Source organism: Verticillium alfalfae, genomic scaffold (assembly GCF_000150825.1).
Source record: "Verticillium alfalfae VaMs.102 supercont1.1 genomic scaffold, whole genome shotgun sequence".
NCBI classification, from domain to species: domain Eukaryota; kingdom Fungi; phylum Ascomycota; class Sordariomycetes; order Glomerellales; family Plectosphaerellaceae; genus Verticillium; species Verticillium alfalfae.
The window spans coordinates 2028513-2042928 of NW_003315038.1; the positions used below are offsets into that span (position 1 = coordinate 2028513).

The window sequence follows — 14416 nt, forward strand, 5'->3', positions numbered from 1 at the left end:
CGACAGCGACGCCAATGTCCTGGCCGTACATGTCGTCGGGGATGGCGAAGCTCACAGCCTCGGAAACAGCGGGGTGGCGCGTGAGGACGTTGTCGAGCTCGATGGGGCTGATCTTCTCGCCGCCCTTGTTGATGAGCTCCTTGATGCGGCCAGTGATGATGACGTAGCCGTCCTCGTCCAGCTTTCCCTGGTCACCTGTGCGGAAGAAACCAGACGATGTGAAGGAAGAGGCGTTGGCGTTGGCGTTGTTGAGGTAGCCGTGCGTGACGTTCTCGCCCTTGATGGAGATCTCGCCCTCAGTGCCCTGGGCGAGCTCGTTGCCCTGGTCGTCGAGAATCTTGATCTCGACGCCCTGACCGAGGCCGACGGTGCCTGGCTTGCGCTTGGCCGGGGGCAGCGGGTTTGAGGTCATTTGGTGGGCAGCCTCTGTCATGGCGTACGCCTCGAGGACAGGGGCCTTGTACGTCTTCTCAAGGTTGTGGAACACGGTAGGAGAAAGAGGTGAAGAGCAGGACCGGATGAAGCGGATCGCAGGGAGGGGGTTGGGCGTCGGGTTCTTCAGGAGGATCTGGTGGATGGTGGGAACAGCTGTGTACCAGTTGGCCTTGTGGGCAGCAAAGTCCTGCCAGAACTCGCCAGCAGAGAATTTAGTCGGGACGATCATGGATCCGCCGGAAAGGAAAGGGGCCAAGAGGCCGCAGAGCAGACCGTGAACATGGAAGAGGGGCATGACAAGCATGGTGCGGTCCTTATCAGTGAGCTCATATGTCTTCTGGATGTTGCCTTCATTCTCATCAGCAGCGTTTCATTCAAAGTTGACCAGATCACTTACTCATGGTCCTCGTCAGGTTCGCGTGTGTCAGGGGCACTACCTTAGGCCTGGAGGTCGTTCCGCTGGCATTATGGTCAGCTTTAGCTTTGGGTATGTGAAGATACGGAGATGGGCCATTGAATCACCTGGTGTGCAGAACGAGGGCAACGTCGCTCGGCTCGGGCTTCAGAATTTGTTCCTTGGGCTTGCCCTGGAGCTGTCCCAGCTCCTTCACATCAAGAGCAACCTCCTTCTTCGAAGCATCCCAGTACGTCTCGGCAATGGCTGCGTTGAACTTCTTGGCTGCCTGCACAGCCGGGGCGTTACTCTGATAAGCACCGCGGGGAACCAGAACAATGGCAGACTTGACATCCTCGATGTAAAACTCGAATTCATCTTGTTTGTACGCCGGGTTCAACGGAGCGGCGATTCCACGTTGCCAGGACGCGGCGAGAAACGAGATGATGAACTCATACGAGTTGACAGTGGCAATGGAGACTGGGGCCCCCTTGGTGATGCCGATGGCAGCAAGCTTCTGCTGGAACGAGGCAGTCTCCTTGATGAGATCGTTGTATGTAACAGCCAACGGGCTGGGCTTGGAAGGAATAATGATGGCAGTAGAGCTGCCGGCGCCCTTGATGGCTGTCTGAAGCGTCAACGCCATGTTTGATTTGACAAATGTGTAGGCGGACTCGACGGGCGATTTCGGCTCCGATAATCGGACAAAGTTGAATAGAGTGATGAGGTATGTACCTGTGTAGAAGAATTGGTCACAGGATGGTGATAGGATAGATCACGCTCTATTTCTAAAAGGAATGTCCTGATGGCGATGGCTGATGAACAAGTGAGAGTTATCTGGGAAGCCAACGCCCAAGTTCAAGGAGGCCGGGGTCATAGTGGTAGTCCCTAGCCATTGCGTGCTTAATAGAGCTTGGAGCTGGCAAGCGGGTGGGTTCTTTTAGCTGTTCCCGGATCGGTTCATGTAACTGCAACAAGGGGTCAAGACGTCTGATCCCCCCCCCTCCCCCCTCTGTGACTACGGTGGGCTGACATGCCGGGGTAAGTCGGTGCCATTGAGTAAGGTTCTCCAGATAGTCCATTAAGCAGCTTATGGCACATCGCGCTTCTGTCTATCCTATACCTACCTACCCGGATACCTAGTCCCAAGTTACCCATACAACGCCGCAAGAACGAAAACATGCGAGTGCAACGCGGCTGAATATTTGACCCAAATTCGAAAACCCCTACGGCAGAATGGCCGCGCCGCCTCCACCACCGCCCGCAAGGGGAGGATTGTCTCTCTATGCGAACCTCCTAGACCCAGCTTCAGACCCCTCGGCGACGATATCCAGCGCGCCCGTTCGGTACAACCAAGACGGCAGCGCGGTAGACCTCGGCGACGACGCAGCAGCGAAGAAACCTAAAGATCCATGTCCTTCACCTCCCGCCCTCTCGTTCGTCAACGTCGACGTGCTCACATCTCCCAGCTCTTCGCTTCCAACCAATACGTCGCCCGCAGGCCAAAGCCGTGAAACCCAAACCTAGTTTCCCCAAGGCCGCGCCGCAAGTGATGCCGCTTCCCGCCGGGCCAACGACTTCAGATGTACCGACAGCCGTGGCCACACTGGGCGGGGCGCAATCCCAGCAGAAGACCAGTCTCGCCGACTGGGCTGCTGCAGGAGACGACGAGATGCGCTACAGTTTGGAGAAGCGCCAGCGTGGCGGGCGCAAGAAGAAGAAGAAGAAGTTCGACCACCAGCTGGAAACCGACTGGGATGAGATCTACGACCCTACCAGGCCCACCAACGTCGACGAATACCTGCGCAGTGACGAGCGCATACGAGAGGTCCAGGACTGGAAGGCTGTGCTGTACAGACATCGTAGGAAGAAGAGCTTCAGCGATGACAGCGACCAAGACAGCGTCAGAGACAGCCGTCCAGCGGCGAGTGCGTACATTGTAGCCGTCCAACTCTTTCACTCTCACTGACAGACGCGCAGACCAGTTTGCGCCGCCGTCAAACTACTCCTTCGCACCACCTCCGCCCTCTCCACCGACATTGGCTCAGCTTCCCGACGATGCGACCGCCGACGACGTTTATGCACGAAGACAGACTCTCCACACAGCACCCGTGCCGCCTCCTTTAGATTTTATTCCACCACCAACATCACCACCTCCTCCCCCTCCATCCTCCGAACCAAAGGAGACGGCAACCATCTCACGCGCTCCCGTCCGCTACTCACCTTCCAAGCCGTCCGAAGACGACGTTCCCGACTCACCACCACTATCTCTCGGCCTGGGCGCAGATTCTCATGCGGGAAACCGCACTTCCGACTCCGAAGCCCCTCGCTCCCTCCGCCCAGGCCAGGCAGGCTTCGCCCAGCGCCTAATGTCCAAGTACGGCTGGACCAAGGGCTCCGGCCTCGGCGCCGACGAGTCGGGCATCATCAACCCGCTCCGCGTCCAGGTTGAGAAGCGGAAGAAGAAGAGCGACGCCGAGGGCGGCGGCTGGCGCGACCCTGCCAACAAGGCCAAAATCATCGGCGGCCAGCGTCGCGACGACGGCGCCGCCTCTTCTTCCGGCTACGGGCCCATGAGCAACGTCATAGTCCTGCGGAACATGCTTGAGGGTATGCAAGACCTGCAGGGTGAGATTTCCAGCGGTCTCGGGCAAGAAATCGGCGAGGAGTGTGGCGACAAGGTACGCCTGCCCCTGCCTCTCCCCACCCCCCTCCTCTGGCGCCTCCGTTGCTGCTATCTAGGAATCGGAGCCGAGACGTAATTGTGCTGATCATTCACCAGTATGGCCGTGTGGAGCGTCTGTATTTCGATGTCGAAAATCGGCAGGTCTTCATCAAGTTTACCGACCAAGTCTCTGGTCTACGTGTAGGTTCACGCGGATTTTTTCTGTCTAGTGCGCTCAACGAACATATCTGACAATCCTGCAGGCGGTCAGCGAGCTCAATGGTCGAGTATTCAATGGAAACACAGTGGCGGCCACGTTCTACGACGCAGAGCAATTTGAACTCGGAGTTTACATATAGCCGCTCTCGCGCTTCGTATGGATGTCCTGTACTTCACATGCCTCTTCGAAATTTGTCCCGGGTTGACACTGAGCGAAGGGGCCTTGGTCCAGTCAGGCGGCGTCCAAGATTACAAATGGAGATAAAGAAGACAAACGTCATGTGGATGATTCCTGTTCCATATCAAACGAAACCAGGTTGACTGCGCATCAGCGGGAGTAATGGTGAAGACTGCGTGCATGATACCCGTCGTATATTTGATAGTCACTTTTTGTGTTGTATAAAAGGGCGATTTGTTACATGTCGCAAGCAACATATGCCGGGTAGTCAGGTGGCAGGGTTACATCAAGCAGAAACCTCACAGCACAGGCCGATGCCGGCGATGTTGGGCGTCTTCGTCTCTAACCATCATCCAGTATTAAGTCTATCGGTTCCTCGTACCTAGGGGTGCCGGTTCGAGAATCGCGTCATTGCAAAGAAACCAGAAAGAAAGAAAGCATGTACGGAGAACGCCACAACATCCGAGCCCATATTTTCAGTATGGTTGTCTTTACAGCATGAGCTGAGCGAGACCGCCAATGACGGCCACGGTGACGAGGGCGGCCATGTTGGTACCAAGCATGGCGCTGCCGCTGCCATTGTTGTTGTTGTTGCTGGAGCCACCGTTGCCGCTGGAGCCGCCGCTGGTAGAGTTGGCCTCGTTGGCATTCTCGTCGCCGCCCCTGCAGTTGTACTCGCCGCGGATCTGGCGGCCCTCCATGTCGTCGAAGAACTTGCAAGACTCGTCAATGTTCTCAGTGCTGCGAACGTCGAAAGCACCACGGGCGTCATCAAGAGAGGGAAGCTCGACGCTACGATGATCGTTAGCATACAAATCAATTCGTGGCTGCGGCTGCAAACTTACGACTCGAAGTCACCGCCAAGAAGGACAGCGCCACCAATCTCCTTAAGCTCAGGGAAGCCGTCAATACCGGTGAGGCGGGAGTTGTTGACAATGGTGAGGGATCCACCGAGGGTCTCGAGCAGAGGGAAGGAGATGTTGGTAAGCTCAGGGTTGTTGATGAAAGAAATATCACCCTCCTTAAACTCGGTCAAGTTGGGGGCAGTGAAAGTGGTGAAGCTGTTCTGGTCAAAACGCATGGAGCCGTTGATGACCTCGAGAGAAGGAACCAGGACGCTGGCGGCGTTGTTGATGATGAGCTCCTGAGCCCAGATAAGGTTGGCAAGAGTGACATTGAGGGCGGGGCCGTTGGAGTCAATCTCGAGCTTCTTGGAGACGTTGGCGAGCTGAGTGCTGTAAGACAGCAGACGGTCGTTGTTGTTGATGTACATCTCGTCAACGGAAGCGAGGTTGAGTCCGTCGAGCGAGCGGAGATCAGTGTTGGAAATACGGACACTGCTGGCACTGGTGACACCGGCGGTACCGAAGACGACAGTGCCAAGAGCAGGGAGCGTAACCCACTCAATGGTTTCAACAGCCGTCAGGGCAGTGAATCGGACGTCGTTCAGCAGCTCGAGTCCAACCAGCTCGAAGCGGCCGTCAATCGTGGTGAGCGAAGAACTGGCCAGGCTGACGAGCTGGGTGGCGTTGTTGACAACGAGGTTGCCCTTGAGGCGGGTGGGACCGTCAATGGTCACGGCACCGGTAAGGTCGGAGGAGATCTCAATGGACTCCATGGTCCTGCAGGGGATGGCCGTGGCCTCGGCGGCACTGGTGATCGTGTAGGTCGCAGTCGAGCAGATGCTGGACTGGGCTGAAGCAGCGAGTTAGTGCCAGAAGCCAAGGCCACGCGAGACGGCTGGAGTTGTGGTCAGACTTACCCGAGGCGACCGAGGCACCGACGGCCAGGATGGCAGGGACGAGCTTCATGGTGGTGTACATTGCTACCGGTTTTTGGCGAGTAATCTGAATGTTGAATAGAGTCAGTGCGAAGTTCGCGACGGGTAATAACAGCTTGGGAGCTGGATGATGTCAAAAATAAGAGATTGACAATGCTGGTGGAGGAGAGAACCAGGCAGTGGACTGGACAGCGGGCCAAGAAACCAAGACGGGTGGTAAAGGCTATCGATCTCTGTTCCAAAACCACGCTGGGGTTGTTTCCTGTTTGGATTGGTGCTTGATGGCAGGTGATGAGATGTGCAGATGGGTAGATGAAATGGGTGAACCCCCGAGACACGTAGTAGGCGGAGCACAGCTGGTCGTGCGGGTCGTATTTGTTGCCCCTTCCTGTGTGCTTTTTCTGCTCGTATTTGGTGCCGACGCCGCTGGGGGTAGGAGCCTTTCGGTCAGACAAGCAGGAGGCTCCGACCCTCGCGATCCAAGGGCGGTTGTTGAGGGAATTGGGTCGTGGGGACCAGACGAGGGAGAGGCCATGGACGGGGCGTTCGGAATCCAGGGGCAACGGTATGTACGTGCCAACGAACATGGCGTGGGGTGGGCAGGGTCGTTCAGACCGGCGGCGACGGTCAGGAATTTCTCAATGGGCGTCGTGAAGGGGACGACGAGCCATCTTTGACGGGCGATGGGTCATGGTGCATTTCTTTCACTCCTTACGTACCTTGTGATATAGATAGAACGTCGTCTTCGTTCGAAGGACAGATAAAAAGGGGGGCAGAGCAGGAAGAGAGCTAAGGCTAGATCTGATCCTGTTATTAACGAGTGTACGAAAACCAAAGCAAGCGCAATGAAAAAATTGGCCTGGTGAAGAGTGAAGCTGGTCGCAAAGGGAGGAGGAGCGAGTGGGAGAAACAGTAGCAAGTCGATGTGCGGACGGAGAAGAGAAAAGCCAAATCCCCAGAAGCTAGGGGCGAACTGCTGGCGTGGATGTGGCTTGTTGCCGTGCACGTTGCCTCGCTGCTGCTCTCGCGCCTTCAACCAGGTCGTGCAGGGGAAGCAGGGGGGTGGGGCACCGACAGGAATGTTGATTTGCTGCTCATAATCAAGACGATCAGGGGTGCGTGTCCCAGGTGGGTAAGGGGGGGGGAGGGGGGTTGTTGGAGGAAGCATGTGCAGGGGGTCATCATAGTGTCGCCCTGGTTTGTTGCAGTCACAGTCCTGTTCGACCTTGCCTGGTGGGCACACCTGCTCATTGATCATTTCGGGTCCTTCGCGCCCTCCTACGTTGGTCATGATGGCGAAGGGGACGGGGTAAGTTCATGGTTCGGTGCTTGTCTCCCTTTATTATTACAGATGCAACATAAGGCAAGGCCAGGCACCACACGCAGGCCCCTCCGCCTCCGGTGCGGTACGAGGAGGAGATGGAACGCAATAACTCGTCAAGCTTGTCCCTCCAGTGCATGAGCATCTACTTTTTCCCCTGCCACAACCGTTGCCGCACCCGTACCCAGATGCCAGACAATCGGTTTCCACGTTCCGCGAGCCTTGCCTCCCTCGTATTGGATACACAATACTGCACCGACCACAAAGCACAAAGCACAGGGCACGAGAATGTGAGTAATAAGTGGTGTCCTGGCAGCAACGCTGTTCCTGGCATCTTACACATTGGATCCCTTCGCCCCATTCCTCGGACGAGTCAACTTCTGCCGTGTTCGTGTTCCAACAGATGTTTGATCTCCCTCCCCTCCATCAGTTGAATGAGAGAGACTGTTGCTGACAGCGAGCATGCAGCGGCGGAAATCGACAGCATCGGAGATCCTGTCAGGCATCCGGTCCGGTCGGTGGGCAAGGGCCATGGACCGTGGTCCAATTTCTGCAATCGCGCTTTGGCGAGATTTGCCCATCTTGCTTTCCAGATGATCAACGTCAACACCAGCGGCCTGCGGACAATGCCTGTCAACACTGCAGGGTGTGGCTGTATCCGAAGTCAGTCCGCTCGATTCAGCAGCCCACTCATCGTGCCCCATTAAAATCGACGAGCTCGGAGCTGGAACGCGTCCACAACACACGTCCGCGCGCACCCACCCCTCCCTCCCTCCCTCCTCCCACTGAGGCATCACACAGCACACCGTCGGCCCACGCGTTCTCATCTTCCCGTCGCCATATCTTTCTAGCCAGTGAGGGCGTGTTTCATCACATTGCAAGCCCAGGCGATCCAGGAGGCCTTCGGGTGCTCTGCCGATCCGAGTCTACCTCCAGTGATGACGCAGTACGATCGAGGACATCAAGAGTTGATAGCCTGTTGGCACGGCTGGCGACCAGGCAACGGCATAATGGGCCCATCGAAAGCATCGCAGCATCGAGCCGACTTTCGGTTCTTCCGCTCTCTCTAGCTCCTACTATGTTGTAGGTCGTGCATTGCCAAACCAGGCCTCTCGATACGAGCGAATGCCCTCGGCATCCCGTTGGCTCAATTTGATTGGGCCTTTTGGGGCCTCCCCAGGTCGCGAAAGCTTGCCACAGCAGTATTTTCTACGGATGGACCGCACACATGCGAAACTAAATCTTGGTGTCTCCACGCCAAGCTGCTCACTTGCCAAACACTGGAGGAAAACATCCGTAGAGCCGCGATGCGTACTGTACGGTATCCAGCCAGGAGTGATGGCCCACCCCGGGGTGTGGCCGAACATGCATCTCCCAATTTTACCCACCTGTTCCCTGCTCCATCCAAGGATTGCCAGCTGCAATGTGTAGGCCGAATTGATCAAATCAGGAACCTGTTCTAGACTGTTTCGGCCGACCTACAAGTACCACGTACACCTTCCAAGACCACTGGGACAAGTCCGGTGCATGGGCACGGCTACTGTACAGCTGTTGTTGATAACACTGCTTCCTCCTGATACCGAGGCTCCGTTTCGAAGCCTCCAGCCAGCCCGTTGTCCTGCATCATCAATTTTGTCCCCTGCCAGTAATCGAGTGGACGATGTCCCATCACTGGCAAACCTTGGGAGGGAGCTAAAGCGACACGTACATGTTGGATGGCAGTCTTGTGTGCCTGTTGCACCTCATTCCTTGCTTGCTCCACCACACGATACCGGGCCGTCCCATGACCAAAGCCTATGTTTGTTATGCGGGAGGACCGTTTGACTGTGTACTAAACAGCAGCCCAATCCGGGTCAACCCAACGACAACTCATGCCCTCGGAATAATCACTATGCGGGGGGGGAGGCGATGTCAGAAGAAGCATCCTGAGCTGATCGACTGTCGGCGCCGTCAAAGTCGGGGTTTCAAGACGTCATGATTGTCCGTTTGAGGCCGCACGAGCCTGTATGTAGTTCTCCATCTGAGTGTGCCGTTTCATGCGGCGTTAAGTCATGCTACCATCATCAAAACCTTGGTGTGTATCGTACTTATGCTCGAGTTGGTCTCATGATGAAGGCCATGGGTTACGGACCACGCAATCCTGCTGGACCTTACTCTCGCCTCAGGATCCAGGCTGACGTCGAGACCTTCCGCATCACACTACAGCTTCAGAGCACTAGGCCAGACGAACGAGTAGCTACATACAAAGCAGTGAATGTTATTACTCTAGCGTGCTTATGTCAGTCTCCTCGACTCGCCACATGTACCACATGAAGACGCTGCGATAGGGCGCAAATTTGTCCGACATGTCAATCATGTCCTTCTCCGACATGTACTTCCATTTACCGCCGCCCTTGGCCTTGAGCTTTGCAACGTCGCGGCCTTCGAATGCCGCCATGCCCCTCTGTACCCCTAAGTCTCCCAACGAAAAGACATCCATCCTCTTGAGCGCAAAGCATGCGAACATCTCGACCGACCACTGCCCTAAACCGCGGATAGCGATAAGCTTTTCCAACACCTCAGCATACGGAGCTCCTGCCAGCATTTCTGCGCTGAGCTCGCCGCTCGCAAACTTTTCCGCAATGCCCTTTACGTATTCAGCTTTGCGTTGTGACAAGCCCGCCGTACGCAGGTGCTCAATACTCTGGGCCGCCACCTGAGAAGGGTGAGGAAACCTGCCGTCCACCAGATCTGATGCGGTAAAGAGAGCCACAAACTTGGCCTTTATAGATTTTGCAGCTGCGCCCGAGACCTGCTGAGATATGATACCGCTGCAGAGGCTTTCGAAGGGGTCGATCTTCTCAGCTAGTCCCTCTGGAGAGAAGACCCTGCAAGGTGCTTGTCGATGAGAGCCTTCATGCGCGGGTCAACACGGATCAGATGGGCGCAAGCCTCAGCAAGGATATTCTCCGTAGTAGTTGGCTGGGAATTCACATCGGAGACGAGAGAGGATGTCGGGGCAAGGCGAGCGGCTTTGGACGGCGAGGCAGAGCTCGGCTGGACCGCCAAGGCTGGTGCGACCAGCCGCGAAGATTCGGGCGACAGCAGCGGAGCATTCGTTCGGTTTGGGTCGGCAAAGCGCGATACAGCTGCGGTGCGTGGCTTCTCGGCCGTGCCATTAATACGTTCCGCAATGAGGGAGACGGCACTGGGCGTAGGCGTGACTGGGAGCGCCACGGCGGCTCGTTGCGTGCGCTTCCTCGGAGGCGTCGCCGGCACAGCTGGCGCCGGCGACGGTACCTCGTCGAGTTTGGTATCTTGTGCGGTCTTTCGCTTGCGGTCGTTTGGCGCTGCGACTGGTCCGAGGACCTCCGACTTAGTGGCCGTTTGGGCGCTGAGGCGAGCCGAACGGCGAGTCGACATGTTTGCCAGAGTGCTAGAGGCAAGCTGTGCGACTCGACGCACGCGGCGTGGATTGATATCGGCCCGCAGGATGAACTTCGCGGCTCCGAAGCGTCCCCAGATCTCAACGGCTGGGCAACCTCAGCCTGTTTGATCTGATTTTGTAGCGAAAGAGGTGATGTGCGTGCTGGGAACGAGTTGAATGTAGATATGGTCCCTTGGATGGGCAACAATGCAAGCGCGCAGCAAACGCTATCTCACAGTTAGGGGTATCTTGGTCTGCGAGTAGAATTCAAATTGTTCGAGACGAATTGACCGTTGTGACGTTGCTGTTAGTGTTTCCCTCAGCGTTGTTTCTCGATCTTCGGGTTCACGACTTACAATCGTGACAACTGTGACGTCGCTGCGCCCTTCCTTTGTCATCATTAACCATGTGGCAAGCTCCAGCAACCAGTCCCCACCGGCCGAAGGCAGGTACGGAATCGAGGTTATTACCCATGTGCTGAACGACCTACATAGTCACGGTATGGTACCTACGGGTCATGTACCTCCCCACGATTGCAGTAATCTACATCTAGGCCGTCGGGACTTCCGGACAAGAATCTGTTCAACCGATCGAGGAATTGATCAATACCCCCTTAGCTTTGGGTATCGAGAATAGTTCACACTTGGCGGACTCATCTCATGCATCATTTGTTTTTTAAACTTGCTTCCGTGATGCAAGGATTCAATGTCGATGGGAGGTTCTTCGAGGCGCTAAAATGAGTGCCATTTTAGCGGACCCCTGTGTCCCCTTGTAGTGGAGCTAGCCCGCTCAAGACTCCAGCGCATCTACGAATCGCGATGGACAGTCGCGTCAGCGATGGGAATTATTTTCGATTGGCATCCCAAACACAACTTTCATGAGGTTGGTGAGCTGTACATTATAGCGCCAGTACGACAAATCGAGACCAGATTCGATCCACGATTTGCCTAGCTTTGAGAACTTGCAAAGCTGATTCGACTGCCCGATTGAGCGTTTCCCCTGAACCTCTGTTCCCGAGTACCGAAGTTCTGCGAGCGCCTCGAAGCAACTCGACCCCGCCTCTCCCGATGACTTGAGCGGACACCCTCTACAGCTTTGATAGCTCGCCTCATAGTAGCTTTTTCTGCGATTGTGTTGTATCACTGCGCCATCGCCTCCATATTCGTGCCCACTTCCAGCCGGTGCCAACCTCTCAGAACCTCGACACTACCATCAAGCGACACCGTGAGGAACAGCAGCCCGAGCACTGCATCATCGTTCGCCATGATCCTCCCCAACAACAACAACAACAGCAGCCATGGCTGGAAGTCAGCGCGCGGGAAAATACCTACTTCAAGAACAATACTGTTGTACCTGAATAGGCATCGGGCTCTTGCATACATCGTCCTGGCTGGGTTCGTTTTGCTGCTTTGGCGCGGCGTCTCCGGACGCCCCCATGACAGGTATGTTTCCTGCTCCGAAGCCGGCCTAAGCCGTCGTGTATGGCGTTGACTGACGAGTACTCGATCATAGGTTCTACTGCTGGGGTCCGCCAAAGGCGCCCATGGACATGACGAGCAATGAGCGGGCGGCCTGGGGTCGACACCTGCAGACACCTGTTCTGTTCAACCCTCATAAACCCATTGAAGTCGACTCCCCGACGATTAAGAATGTCGACATGAACCCCGTCAGTTCCACGCGCAAGGCTGTCGCGAATCAGGAAAAGGTCTTGATCCTGACGCCTCTCAAGGACGCCGCCCCCTATCTGTCCAAGTACTTCGAGCTTATCAGCCGGCTGACGTACCCCCATCAACTGATCGACCTTGCCTTCCTGGTTGGCGATTCCAGCGACGATACTCTTGCAGTGTTGGCTGCCGAAGCCGACAGGCTGCAAAAACGGACCGACTCTGTTCCCTTTCGCAGCATCACTGTCGTGGAGAAGGACTTCAAATTCCACCTCAGCCAGAACGTGGAGGAGAGACATTCTTTTGAAGCCCAGGGACCTCGGCGTAAGGCGCTGGGGCGGGCGAGAAACTATCTCTTATCCGTGGCGATGAAGCCAGATCACTCCTGGGTGTACTGGAGGGACGTCGACATTGTAGAGAACCCCGCAGCTATCATCGAGGACTTCATCGCCCATGACGTCGATATCATAGTGCCAAGTAGGTTCCATCTCTCATGCACGTGTTTGCTGCTGAGTGTCGGTCTGACCAGGCTTGCAGATGTTTGGTTCCATCGCATTGAGGACGGGGTAGACATCGAGGGTCGCTTCGACTATAACTCTTGGATAGAATCCAACAAGGGCCGCATGCTGGCGAACAAGCTTAGCAAAGACGTCGTTCTTGCGGAAGGTACTTACTCGGTGACTTCTCCTACGGCTGATCCGTCATCTGACTTACGCGAAATAGGTTACAGTCAATATAAGACTGGCCGTACGTACATGGCCAGGATGGGCGATCGCACTAAGAACAAGGACGAGGAAATCGATCTGGACGGCATCGGCGGCGTCAACATTATCGTCAAAGCTGACGTCCACCGGTCAGGTGCGTTTTGGTCCCCCTCCTTTGCCATTATACAAGCGAAAAGCTAATCTCTATAGGCATCAATTTCCCTTGTTACGCTTTCGAGAACCAAGCCGAAACGGAAGGGTTTGCCAAGATGGCAAAGAGAGCCGGCTACAGAGTTGTTGGCTTGCCTAATTACGTTGTGTGGCATATTGATACGGATGAAAAGCCGGGCAATGCGTAGGGGGGCGTGGGCGATCTATGCGAGGCGGGTCAATGCCATTGACACGACAAGATACGAAGGCTTTACCCTTGTCAACATTTGTATATATGAAGGAATCTGTTGTGTAAAGTAATGACTTGACGAAGACAGCGTTTGAACCATCTCTCACTGACGACATGCACGGTCACAAACACACTGGTTATGCCAGAGCGCTCCGCCATTTCCTCAAGGTGGTTGCTCTGGTTGCTCTCCTCGTGAATCAAGTGCGGGTAGTCGTGGATGATCAAAGAAGCGTAGCAAGGCGCAGGGTATCCAGCACCGACGCGGCAGCTGCGGCATAGGGGAGAGAGGGAGTTCCGATTGAGACAATCCCAGAGTCTATACATAGGTAGCTTACACAACCCTCCAGCCAGGCTCACTCTCTCTATCATGCTGCATCGCGAAACCAACGACGCTGTCGTAAGCGCTTCCTCCTCTCTCGTTCTTGTTTCCTCCTACTTTACAAAGGCAGACCAAATTGCGGGTTATTTAGTGCTTCTTGACGACCTCGAGCGAGTCCAGAGCCTTCTGCTCAGCCATCTCAACCTGCACCTGCTCGATCAGGGGGCGGAGGTAAGGGACATCCTGACCATAGGTTGTCAGCCAGCTGTCGCCTTGCATTTCACCCAGTATTCAGCGCAACGGATTGGGCTTGCCAAGCCGTATTCAAGGTCCGCAACGACATCGCCAGCTTTGGGGGTAAGGGAAGGGCACTCACCTCCTCGGGCTTGGTCCATTCGGACTTGGGCAGGAGCTTGTGCTGGTAGCTGCACTGAACAGCGCGGCGGATGCGGTAGATGCGGTCGTAGCTCTCTTTGGGCGACAGGCGCTTCAGAGCCTTGCCGACCTCCTCGCGCTCCTCCTCGAAAAGATCATCGTACCTGTGCGAGCACTTCAGTCAGCCGTCTGCTCTGTCGAATGTCCATCCGTCCTCCTTGGCTCAATTGGTCTTCCTCTATACAATACGTTCGATTGAAGTGTCGCATCGGCGGCTTGAGTCGATTGGGGTCGAAAAGTCTCGGTCAGGAGGAAATGGATGACGGCCTTACCTCAGGCCCCCCTGGCGGTAGCCAGACGTGTTGGAGTACCAGTTGGCGAGGGGGCGCAGGAAGCTGAGGAGGGAAGGCGACCTCTGGATGCCCTCGGCCACGCGCTTGACGAACAGATCGGCCATTGTGATCGGTGGTGGTGATGTGGGGGCGGAGAGGGTGGTTGCGGATGATTGAAGTCAAACCTGAGGATGGCCGCGGGAATTCGTTTCTGCTGGACCTCA

At 55.8% G+C, this 14416-nt stretch overlaps 7 protein-coding genes across 7 annotated transcripts; 2 read left to right on the top strand and 5 right to left on the bottom strand.

Moving 5' to 3' along the window:
- Window positions 1–953: 953 nt before the first annotated feature.
- VDBG_00608 (peroxisomal-coenzyme A synthetase) lies at window positions 954–1475 on the bottom strand (the record flags this gene model as incomplete). Its single annotated transcript, XM_003008880.1, has 1 exon — window positions 954–1475. The coding sequence occupies one exon, from the start codon at window positions 1473–1475 to the stop codon at window positions 954–956; it is 522 nt and encodes a 173-aa protein (XP_003008926.1).
- Window positions 1476–2065: 590 nt separating this feature from the next.
- On the top strand, window positions 2066–3853 carry VDBG_00609 (conserved hypothetical protein; the record flags this gene model as incomplete). Its single annotated transcript, XM_003008881.1, has 5 exons — window positions 2066–2281; window positions 2331–2757; window positions 2810–3510; window positions 3612–3695; window positions 3758–3853. The coding sequence occupies 5 exons, from the start codon at window positions 2066–2068 to the stop codon at window positions 3851–3853; spliced, it is 1524 nt and encodes a 507-aa protein (XP_003008927.1).
- A 378-nt stretch (window positions 3854–4231) lies between these two features.
- VDBG_00610 (ecm33) lies at window positions 4232–5714 on the bottom strand (the record flags this gene model as incomplete). The annotated part of the gene is made up of 3 exons (XM_003008882.1): window positions 4232–4683; window positions 4737–5586; window positions 5654–5714. The coding sequence occupies 3 exons, from the start codon at window positions 5712–5714 to the stop codon at window positions 4383–4385; spliced, it is 1212 nt and encodes a 403-aa protein (XP_003008928.1).
- Window positions 5715–9252: 3538 nt separating this feature from the next.
- On the bottom strand, window positions 9253–9576 carry VDBG_00611 (DNA-3-methyladenine glycosylase; the record flags this gene model as incomplete). Its single annotated transcript, XM_003008883.1, has 1 exon — window positions 9253–9576. One exon carries the CDS (start codon window positions 9574–9576, stop codon window positions 9253–9255), a length of 324 nt encoding a protein of 107 aa, XP_003008929.1.
- A 260-nt stretch (window positions 9577–9836) lies between these two features.
- VDBG_00612 (conserved hypothetical protein) lies at window positions 9837–10394 on the bottom strand (the record flags this gene model as incomplete). The annotated part of the gene is made up of 1 exon (XM_003008884.1): window positions 9837–10394. The coding sequence occupies one exon, from the start codon at window positions 10392–10394 to the stop codon at window positions 9837–9839; it is 558 nt and encodes a 185-aa protein (XP_003008930.1).
- A 791-nt stretch (window positions 10395–11185) lies between these two features.
- VDBG_00613 (MNN9) lies at window positions 11186–13235 on the top strand (the record flags this gene model as incomplete). The annotated part of the gene is made up of 5 exons (XM_003008885.1): window positions 11186–11840; window positions 11911–12539; window positions 12600–12728; window positions 12786–12920; window positions 12977–13235. 4 exons carry the CDS (start codon window positions 11942–11944, stop codon window positions 13123–13125), a joined length of 1011 nt encoding a protein of 336 aa, XP_003008931.1.
- A 397-nt stretch (window positions 13236–13632) lies between these two features.
- VDBG_00614 (cytochrome b-c1 complex subunit 7) lies at window positions 13633–14317 on the bottom strand (the record flags this gene model as incomplete). Its single annotated transcript, XM_003008886.1, has 3 exons — window positions 13633–13728; window positions 13862–14024; window positions 14193–14317. 3 exons carry the CDS (start codon window positions 14315–14317, stop codon window positions 13633–13635), a joined length of 384 nt encoding a protein of 127 aa, XP_003008932.1.
- Window positions 14318–14416: the final 99 nt, after the last annotated feature.